The 10,117-nt window shown below is 60.7% G+C and overlaps 1 protein-coding gene across 3 annotated transcripts; it reads right to left on the bottom strand.

Annotated features, from left to right (window-relative positions):
* Positions 1–135: 135 nt before the first annotated feature.
* ZNF687 (zinc finger protein 687) lies at positions 136–8,614 on the bottom strand. Of its 3 annotated transcripts, none has more exons than XM_043458126.1 (9): positions 8,458–8,614; positions 3,554–5,676; positions 3,229–3,407; positions 2,665–2,841; positions 2,405–2,567; positions 1,910–2,242; positions 1,703–1,815; positions 1,369–1,510; positions 136–1,231 (listed from the first exon to the last, which is right to left on the bottom strand). In XM_043458126.1, exons 2-9 carry the CDS (start codon positions 5,657–5,659, stop codon positions 734–736), a joined length of 3,711 nt encoding a protein of 1,236 aa, XP_043314061.1. In that variant the 5' UTR covers positions 5,660–5,676; positions 8,458–8,614; the 3' UTR covers positions 136–733. The 3 variants fall into 3 exon arrangements, with proteins under 3 accessions (XP_043314061.1, XP_043314052.1, XP_043314071.1); XM_043458117.1 differs by lacking the exon at positions 8,458–8,614 and adding an exon at positions 7,756–7,956; XM_043458136.1 differs by lacking the exons at positions 136–1,231; positions 8,458–8,614 and adding an exon at positions 7,756–7,962 and having other exon boundaries at positions 1,469–1,610.
* Positions 8,615–10,117: the final 1,503 nt, after the last annotated feature.

Here is a 10,117-nt window from a genome sequence, read left to right as displayed (position 1 = left end):
GCGGGAGGAAGACTGCGTTTTCCCTGCCTGTCTTGGTCAATAACTACCTCATCCCTCAAGAAGGGCCTTCCCAGCTTTGTCACTCACCTCCCTCCCAGACCCGTCCACACTGTCACATAAAAAGAGGAGCTTGAATGGGGATTAAACCACGAGCAGTTTTAATGGTCTGGTTTTCTCCCTCCCATTTCCCCCACTGTTAGTATTATTACTACAAGAATAAAGGATTCCTGAGAGCCTGTCCCCTCCTCTCCCTGGGACCCCCTTGACAGGACTCACCCCACCAACCCCCCTCCCCCCCTGGATTTCTGGGGAAAAAAAAAGTGAAAGGCACTGCAGGGGTGGGGGGCTGGAGTGCCAGTGAGTCTGAAGGGCATGCTGGGACACAGATGGGGCCGCCATCCGTGCCCACAGAGGTGAGGAGTGTCCCTGACCACCCCAGTATCAGGCCTTCCCATCCTCCCCCCCACCACCCCCCGTCCCACATGGGGGGGCTGCAGCAAGAAAATAATTAGTGTTGGGCTCAGAAAGAAGGAATGGAGGACCCACTCTACTAGGACCCAAGGAGGGACCGAAAGTAACTACCATCCTCAAAAGCTGGTTGTCCTTGGGGGTTAGCGGAAGAGGAGGTGAACAAAACGTGAATTATAATGGAGCTCCCCAGCCCAGGGACCAGGCAGCAGCAGTGACCCAGGGCTCCCAAGGAAGAGGGAGGGGCTCAGTCCAGGCCTGGGCCCTAGTTGTCCCCGCTGCCCCCTTGCCGAGCCCTGATGAACGCCATGCCATGGGTGCGGAAATGGGTCTTGAGGTTGAGAGGGCTATCGCAGCTCTTGCCACAGACCTTACAGGTCAGCGGGCCTCCTGAACCAGGCAAGGGTGACTCTCCACCATCTGGGTCGGACCTGGAAGGAGGAGGGGCCTCTTCCTCCCCATCCCCCAGGCCTAGGGCACTGGCACTCCCCACACCCCGTTTCTTCTTGTGGCTGATGAAACGGTGACGGCTCAGGGAGCCAGGCGAGGCAAAGCACAAGCCACAGTCGAGGCACTGCTGGGCACCACCGTCCACCCTCAAGCCCACCACGAGGCTCTGTTCTGCCGAGCCGCCGCTCCGGTAGCGCAGGGGGCCGTGGCCACCCGACCCGGGTACGCCCCTGGGGGACTTGGCTGGAGGTGTCGTGCTGTCAGGCTCCTCACTGCAGGAGTCTGAGGACTGGCGGCGCTTCCGTCCCGGGCCCTGGAGAAGAGAGGAAAGGAACTGGGTGTCCAGGTCCCACGGCCCCGGCACCCCCACCCCGCGCCCTGAGGCCGCGTCCACGTCCCGCAGGCTCCCGCTCCCACCGTCCTCGCTCGGCAGCTTGGGCCTCCGCCTACCTGGGCTCTGGCACCAGGGCCCCGAGCCAGGGCACTCCCCCGGCCAGGGGACTGGGCCCCGAGCGGCAAGCCGTGCCGGACCTGGACGTGTTTCTCCAGGATCAGGCGGCTGCTGAAGGTGCGCTTTCCCTCTGTGCAATACCTAAAGAGGAGAGCGGGCGGGGTGGGCGCCGGGGCACAGCCCAAAGACCAAGGCTCGTGGCTTGAGCAGAGGGAGGCCTCAACCGTCAGTCCACTCAGACCTAAGAGGCAGGTGGGAAGGTGTTTTGGGGAACCAGGGTCAGGGGCACCCTGCTGGACAGAGAAGAGGACAGGGGCACAGGGTGAAGGTTACCTGCAAGGGTAAACTCGCTTGATACCCTCGTGGTTGACCCTGACGTGGCGCCTCAGGCTGGGGGCCGAGCAGAAGGAGCGCTCACACAGGCGGCAGGGGAACTTTTTCACTGACTAAGAAAGCAGGCAGTGGGGGATCTCAGAGCCAGGCTCCCACCTGGAACCCCGTCCCCACGGCCACACAGGCCAGCCCAGCGCAGCCCCTCACCTTGCCGTGCTCCTTCTTCATGTGACCCACATACTCGTCACGCTCAGGAAACCAGGAGTGACAGAGGCCGCAGGTCCAGCCTCCCGGGCCGCCCCCCCCGCCCTTGATGCCTTTGCTCCCCAGTTCTCGCCGGGGCCGTTTGCTTGGGCGAGGGGGCTCGGGGGAGCTGGGCGGCTCCTCCTCTTCTGAGGTGGAAGAAGATTCCTCAGTAGGGGCAGCGGTCCCTGCCCGAGACACAGCCAGCTCCTCGGGCTCCGTCTTGGGGGTCAGAAGGGCACCCCCAGCTCCTTTCCCAGCGGTCTCCTCCCCCGGGCGCCCAGACTGATGGGTGTTCTGTGAGAGGGAGACAAGGCGTGTGGCTGTTGGGGGGGGGGGGAGGGCCTGGCTTTGCCCAAGTCCTGGCTTCTCCCCTGCTCCCACTTCCAGAGGGGTGTGTGATCTTAACCCCGGATTGATACAGCTGAGCACCCCACCTCCGTCCCTTGACTCCTGTACCTTGAGATGTTCCAGCATGGTCCTTTTTTGGGCAAAAAGGAGAGGACAAGATGGGCACTTGAAGACGCTGACACGCTGGGGCAACAAGTGCTGGTCGAAGTGTGAGGAGAGGAGGGGTTTGTGAGTGAAGACTGTGTCACACATGGCGCACTTGTAGATCATCCTGCATGGAAGGAGGGGACAATGCCAACATCCTGCCCCATCAAGGCCCAATCCCCACTCCTCCCACGCCACCCCTATGCGCCCTCCCCAGGTCTCACTTGGCCTGCTGCGTGTGGAAGCTGGGATGCTGGGTGTAGAGGTGGGCGTGGGCGCTGGGTGCAGACTTGAAGGCCATGGGGCAGATGGGGCACTTGTGGAAAACCTCGCAGTGTGACGTCTGGATGTGGGACTTGATGGAGTTCACACCCCCAAATACCACTGCACAGCTGGGGCACCTTGGGGAGAAAGTCGGAGGCACAGCGGTGAGTAGGGGGCATCCCTACAGCCACCCCCAATCCCATACTCATTCTCAGGGACCGGGTGGCCTGAGAAGTTAATCAGCAGTGGACCATGAGCAAGTGGAGGAAGGAGCCACAGAACCCAGTCCGGGAGGGGAGGCCTGTGGAGGTGGAGCTGGTGTTCCAGAGGTGGCCCTGCTCGCTCCTCTCTGTGGGGAGCGACGGAAAGGCAGAGAGCTCAGGCTGCACTCGTCAACACAGCACGGCTGAGTGATTCAGCAGGAGAGACGGGCCCGCCTTCTAAAAGGCTGGTCCCAGGAGCCACGAGACCATCAAGTACAGGAGGAAAAGTGTCGACATATGGGGAGGAGGTGTGGGAGGCACCTGTATCCTACGCGGCGAGAGAAATGTAGGCAGGCCTCCCGGAGATGGGTCTGAAAATTGGCTTGCAGAAAGTTGCCCCCACACTCAGGACAAACGTGGGGAGGTCGGTTCTTATGCATGCGCTGGTGGGCGCTGAAGCTGCAGCGGTTGGGGAGCATCATGGGGCAGGTTGGGCACACCTGTCGAGGGGGTCAAAACAAGGTGAGTCTGTGAGGAGGGGCCTGTCCCCCATTCCTTCTAACCAAGCCCCCAGACCTTCCTAGACCCTGTCCCCATGGCACCTGGCTGTCCCCTTCCCAGGGAGGGGCTGTGAAAGGTAACTCACGTTGCTGGTGGCCCCAGGGGCGGGGGGCCCGAGCTGCTGGAAGTGGGCAGCCATGCCAGCCTTGTCGCGGCACTGCTCCTTGCACTCCAGGCAGCGGAAGCACGTGTAAGTAGAGGTGGCAGGCGTGGTAGGTGGCTCCGTTGAGAGCGGCAGCACGGGGGCCTCGGCGGCAACTGCAGTAATGGCGGATGTGGTGACAGCCCCTTCACCCTTGCCCAAGGTGGGCAAGGCTGGAGGTCCGAGGGCAGGTGGGACAGCCAGCAGGGGCGTGATGTCCGGCTGCCCCACCATCTGGTCCAGGGCCACCGGCCTCATGACCAGATGTGAGCACTGCATGACGAGCCCCTTGTCCTTGTGCTCGCGGGCATGCAGAAGCAGGCTGCACTTGTTGAAGAAGACCAGGCGGCGGGCGCAGTGATTGCAGGTGACCTCAATGCGCATGCTCCGGCGGTCATAGTGTCTCGCCAGGCTCTTCTCCAATGAGAAGGCATCCCCACACTCGAGGCAGCGGTAGCCCGTGGGTGGCAGGGCCAGCCCGGCCTCAGCCGGCGGACTCAGGTTCGGCCGGTAGGCAGGCAGCAGGTTCTTGCTGTTGAGGATCTTGTTGAAGGCCTCCACCAGGCTGGACTGGGTCCGTGAGATCACCGTGCCACCCGCTGCCCCTGGCCCAGTGGCCGGCTTAGAAGGCTGCACCATTACCACCGAGGCGCCATTCACCTTCTGCCCCCCTGTCCCCAGCCCTGTCCTCCCCTCAGCCTTGGGCAGAGCTTGGGGCACCAGACCCAGCACATTCTTAGGCATCGTCTTAGGGCTGGTGGCAGTGCCCCCAGGCAGAACCACCGCTTTGCGGGCCACGCTGGCCGCCATCAGCATGGCAGTACTTGCATTCTGAATGGTGGCCACGGGCAACACCGTGCCCTTGAGCCTTGTGCCGTCACCCAGTTGGACACTCACCACCTTCGGACCCTCAGGGGCTGGGGTTGCCGGGGACAACTTCAGGAGGTTAGCCTCTGCCAGGAAACCCCCCTCAGCCAAGGGGGCAGGGGGATCAGGGTCTGAGGGGACCCGGGTTACAGTCCTTGTGATATTTCCACAGGATGTTTTAATAGTCTTGATCCGCACCTTGAGGGGCCGAGAGGAGCTGGAGGCGGGGGAGTCATTGCTGTCCTCGTCCGCAGCCTCAGCTCCACTGGAGGGACTCTGGGGACTTCCCGGGGAAGACTTGTCTCCTGGTCCCTCATCCTCCTCCTCCTTCAGGGGCTGACAGCTGGGCCCTTTAGGGGAGGCAAGCGGGCTCTGGTGCCCCGGAGACTTCTTGAAGAAGGACACCCCTGCCGCCTGGGAGGGGGAGGCACTGGCAGGGACTCCCGTGGCCTCAAGACTAGTGCCTGAGCCTGGCTGGGCAAGGCTCTGGGGATGAAGGGGGCTGCAGCTTTCCTGCTTCAAGGACCCCAGCAGTGGGGGAGAAGTGGGGGGCAGCAGGGCTGGGCCATTCTCCCGGGTCAGCTCAAAGGGAGAGGGGAAAGCAGGTGGGGTCAGGGCCCCTTCCCGAGGTGGGGAGGGTGCAGAGGGAGGAAGGGGATCAGGGTGCTCCCCTGGCTCAGGCCCAAAATGAGTAAACAGATCCAGCGGAGCTTTACTTTCCAGGGATTTTTCTTTCCAGGTACCCCCACTGGGAGGAGCTGGAGAGCGTGGGGTTCCTGGAAGGGATGGCTCAGGGCCCCCAAAACCATTCTGCATCAGACGAGGTCCCAGAGGGCCTTCCTTCGTCACTCCCCCGACCCGGGCCCCTTCCCCTCCTGAACTCCCAGCCAGGGACTCTGATTGCTCAGGACACACAGTGTTCTTGACGATGACGCTGACTGCTGAGACGTCCGGCGGTGGCAGGCTATGGTCAGAGGCCTGGGCGGGCCCCCCAGGGCCATCCCCGGCAGGAGTTGCTGTTGCTTCTCCAGATTCACCTCCTACACTGGGTTCAGGCTTCCCGGAGCCTCCTGGCCCCTCATTTTCTTCTGGCCCAGAGTGGATGGCTTCATTTGCGTCAATGTCAGGGATGTCAAAGGCAGCAAGGAGGTCATCAAAATCAGGGGTCTTCATGTCCCCCATGGCAGTCGGTCCCAGACCTAAGAATAGGGGAAAAAGTGAGAAACTGAGATGTCTGAAAGCAGGAACTCTGGATCTCCTCCCTCAGGATCTCCATATACATTCCCTCTCAGAAGCCCATGCACACTGACTTAGGTACACCTCCATCATAGTGCAAATCCTAGAGAGCTGATGGAGGCACCTGTTTTGCCAAACCCTAAAACTGGAAAGGAAGGTAGCATGCACATTCCAGAGAGAGATCCAGAGAAGATCCAGAGAAAGCAAAGGAAAAGAGACGTCTCAGAAACACAGCTGAGAGATAAGACAGTAGAGATGGAGGGAGCTCTGCGAGCGTCCTGGTTGAAACCACCACAACCCCTCCTGTTACTCAACTGCCTTATTCCTGCCGTCTGAAACAGCGGGCAAGCAACTTGTTTAACACAGGGTTGTTCTGAGCATGATATGAACCCTAAACCTGAGAGTCAGAACCCACAGAATAATTGATTATTACAGCTAGGACAAGGACATGCCAGGCCGAGAAGGCGCTGGGAGAGAATAAGCACTGGAAATCTAGGGCTGGGGTCAGAGACGAGAGTCAGGGGTCAGGGAAGGTCAAGTCTGGGCCACTTGGGGTCATTACTGGCACTTGGAGATCTAGCTGGGTGAACAGGGAGAAGTGGGTTCAGGGAAGTTGCCCAAGAGACCCAAATGGAAAGAATAAGACACAGGAACAGAAAGAGACAAAGAGAAGAAGCAGCGGAAAACCGTGCCGGCAGCCTGGTCACAAGGGCCCAGCCTAGGCCTCTGCTGTCACAAACACCTGCTGCTCCCTCACCTGCCTTCCCAGGAGTGCCTGGCCCTCCCCTCGCCAACCCCGCCCCCGCCTCCCCATCTTGCTCTCTCAGGACTAAAACTCCAGGGTATGAGCTTATCCAGCACAGCTGCCACAATGGGGAAAAGTCAGGCCCCTCACTCCTGACATTTCTCCTCTGAGCGCCTCGCCTCAGGTTATCCCCAACTCACACTCCTCACCCTTTTCATTTTCCCTTGGCTTTTTTCCCATTACAGTGGCCCCGGAAGGCTCAGCCCCCACCTGTCCCAGTACAAGAAAAAAAAAAAAAAATCCCAAGAGACTAAAGCAGTACCAAACCAACAGGGTCAGCCGAGAGCCTGTGGGGGACCCAGGTCTGTTCCCTACCTCTCTCTCCCCACAGTGTTTCTATATCTAGGAAGAAGCAACTGAAGAAGTCTCTTTCCTGCCACATTCCCTGCCCAGGATGCAAGCCGTTTCCCAGGCCAATTCTCTCACCTCCTTCCAGCCTTTAGACTGTAACTGGAGAGAGTCCCAGCAGGTGGCAGCTGGCATTGCTGGGACCAAGGTGGGGGTGGAGGGAGAGGGTACCAACTAGAGGAAGAAAGGGGAGTCCTCCCTTCATCCCCCTCTACTTAATTCTGCAGGTTCTGGGTTTAAACAAAGCCCTCTACCCTTGCGTCTGCCCTGCTGGATGGCTGCAGCCCTCCCCTGCCCCGGCGCCCTTCCCACCCTGAGAGGCCAGAGCCGCCTTCCGCTTCGGCCCTCAGAAAAGTGGGCTGGTGGAGCACAGATCAATGGGGACTATGAGAATACACCTACGAACTTGCCTCCCCCAAGCAACTCCCTCTTTGACGTCCAAGTGACTTAGAGGTCATCGGATAGTCAGGAACAGGCAGTAGATCAAGCAGCGGAGCTCAAGGCCGTAGAGGCTTCCCCCGCCCCACAGTCCAGGCCTTTCTGCGGCTGCTGCGCCCTGTCTCTTGGGCTCCAGCCCCCCTCCTTCCCTCCGTTCTTCCCCAAAAGCCAAAGGAAGGGGTTGAACAGGAAGAGGGTGAACTGGCTTGGGTCGGGTGGGGGCCCCGCGTCCCCTTCCCTGGCCCGGGGCCTGCTGCGCAGAGGAGGGCGAGGGGCCGGCGGCCGGGGGCGATTAGGCTGCCGCCAAGCTGGGCAGCGGGCTGAATTAAGTCTCTGCCATCTGCCGAGGACCTGCGCGGGGTGCATGTCCAGGGTTGCGGGGAGGGGGCGGAGTGTACATGGGAGAAGTCAGAGGGGAAACTGAGGCGCGCCGCCGTTCTCTAGTTCTCACCCGCGTGCGAAGGGAAGGACGGGCCTCCGCCAGGCCAGGCCCTTAGGGAGCTGCCGCGCCGCACCTCCCGGCCCAGGACTATACCGGAGTAGGGGAGGCGTGGAAAGATAGTGGGGAGGGGACAGTCTCTGCCTGACTCGCAGCTCTCCAGCCGGGGTCCGTCCCAACTCCGACCTCCTTCCCTCCCTCCCTGCGCAGCGCAGCCTCGTCCCCGCGCGGACTCCTGAGGCTCTCTCGAGACCAGAGAGGAATCGGAAGGCGCGCCGCGGCCCGGGGCTCGAGGTTGAGTCCCGTCCGGGCCCGGACGCTGACCCGCGCCCAGGCGGGGTGCAGGCTCCGCTCCGGCCTGGCCCAGTTCCCCCGCCCCCACCCCCACCCCCAGCCCCGGACACGGACACCATTTTAGGTCGCGACATCCCGCGGCTTCCAGTCCCCGGGCCGCGCTTCGGACACCTCTTGGGCCGGGGGCGCCAGGAGTTGGGGACCCCGACCCTCCCTCCACGTTTACCCTGCTAGGGGTTGTGCTTTCAACAGGCTGGGAGTTTCGCCCACCGGCCCCAAGGAACGGGGGCGGCATCGGGGCCACAGTAGAAGCCATCCCGGGGGGCGGCGCGGAGGTGGGGGGGGTAGTTGACCAAGTGGGGGAGGGGCGGGGGTATTTACCCGCCCCCCCAGGGGGCGGGGCCAAAGGCGGGTATTTACCCCAGACACGCTTTCTTGTTCCGCTCCCAGTGCGGGCTGAGACCCGGCGGTCTCACCACGGCTCCGGCCGCTACCGCCGCCGCCGCCGCCGCCCTCTCCACGACCGCCGCTACTTCCTGCTTCTCTCCGGTTCAGCCTCCCCCTCCCTCAGCTCCCTTCGCGTTCCAGGTCTGGGCTGCCCGCTTTCGCACTCGCCATTGGTCAATGCCCCCGTCGTTCAGTACTGCGCCCCGCCCAGCTCCACACTGGGTTGGCCTTAAGTGCTGCCGCTCCGAACCAGCTCCGTACAGCCTTCCCGGCATCATTGGGCAAGAAGCTTGGTCCTTCTGGAGATGCTTCTCCTCATTGGTTGCGCCGGGGCCTACCTGCCCCCATCTGTGCGTCTCAAAAATGATTGACCTCCGCTACTGTCGCTTAGAAAGAAACCAATCTGATTCCCTGCTTTCCTACTGGAGGCGGTGACTAACCCAGGTGCGTCTCCGCCCCTTCACTCCCTATTGGCCACGATCCAAGAAGCCTGCAGGTCGCTTATGCAAATTTCAGAACCCTCTGCTTTTTATTTGTTGGGCCCTTTGAGGAGAACCTCGTTGGCCCTGAGTGGAACCCGGATGTGTGGGTTCATTTGCACTGTTTTCTCAAGCAACACCCCAGTGTCAGTCTTTCCGTGCAGAAGTCACAAAGTGGGACGTCACCGAAAGCATCACGTCATCTGGTTGACCATTTCCTCACGGTTTTCCCCCTATCTAAACCGTCATATAATCTACTTGGATGGGATCTTCGCAAGGGCTAGTTCTTGGGCGATGGCGTCAACCACTGCTCCTCCCTCTGCAGGAGGGCTCGTAGCGGGGGCGGGATTTGTAGTGTGGAAGGAATAGGCACCTGAAGCCTGGGACGGGCTTGCAGACCGGAAGTAAGGCAGAGGTGACGTTAGGGTGCTGGCGTGGCCAGGTCCATTTCAAAAAGGGATCTTAAAGCGGCACTGTGGTAGGCTTCCTAAGCACGGAGATAGGGGGCGGAGAAACCCGCCCCACCTCCGTTACCCATTTAAGAGTTCTCGTCTTCCCCGCCCCCAGCACGGGTGGCGGGGGGGTGGAGTCGTGGCCGGTTTTCCCGCGCTTTGTGGCCCCGCCCCCTGAAGGCGGAGGTAAGAGGAGGGGTACTCTGAAAGTGATACTCTCTAATCGGCCTGGCGGGCTACAGTCCTTGGTGGGGAGGGGGATCCCAAAAAGTCAGACATGACTTTGCGACTAAACAACAGCAAGTCAGTAAGCGCTCGCTGAACTCGTTTGCAAGTCCAGTATACCACCTCATGCATACCCCAGCCGGCCGGGAAGCCTACCTATTCCGCCTTGTACACAGCCGCTGAAAACCTTAGATGTAGTTATTAAGATGTTTCTGTTGTGCTTTCCAAGACTCCCGTACCCAGGACACGATGGCGCTCCCTGAGAGAGTGGGTAATAGCGATTGTATTGAAGTGTGAATCAGAACCTCCGGATGGGAGTATTGGGCTACCACTTGTCATATGGTTCCATCGGGCAAGTTGCTCAACCTAGTCAACCAAATTTTCTCATGGGTAAAATTGGGATTATAAATGCCCACCTGACATGTTTTCTGTGAAGATTTTAACGGTTTAGAATGTCAAAGTGCTTTGTAAAGCCAT

Source organism: Cervus canadensis, chromosome 2 (assembly GCF_019320065.1).
Source record: "Cervus canadensis isolate Bull #8, Minnesota chromosome 2, ASM1932006v1, whole genome shotgun sequence".
NCBI classification, from domain to species: domain Eukaryota; kingdom Metazoa; phylum Chordata; class Mammalia; order Artiodactyla; family Cervidae; genus Cervus; species Cervus canadensis.
This window is presented reverse-complemented; position numbering and strand designations above follow the sequence as displayed.

Bases quoted from the DNA above. Each gene is read 5' to 3' on its own strand.
- ZNF687 (XM_043458126.1), bottom strand. From the start codon at position 5,659: ATGGGGGACATGAAGACCCCTGATTTTGATGACCTCCTTGCTGCCTTT. The intron at 1,511-1,702 runs GTAACCTTCACC...TCTCCTCTTTAG, and splicing joins AAGCGAGTTTACCCTTGCAG to GTATTGCACAGAGGGAAAGC. The intron at 1,232-1,368 runs GTAGGCGGAGGC...TCTCTTCTCCAG, and splicing joins GCCCTGGTGCCAGAGCCCAG to GGCCCGGGACGGAAGCGCCG.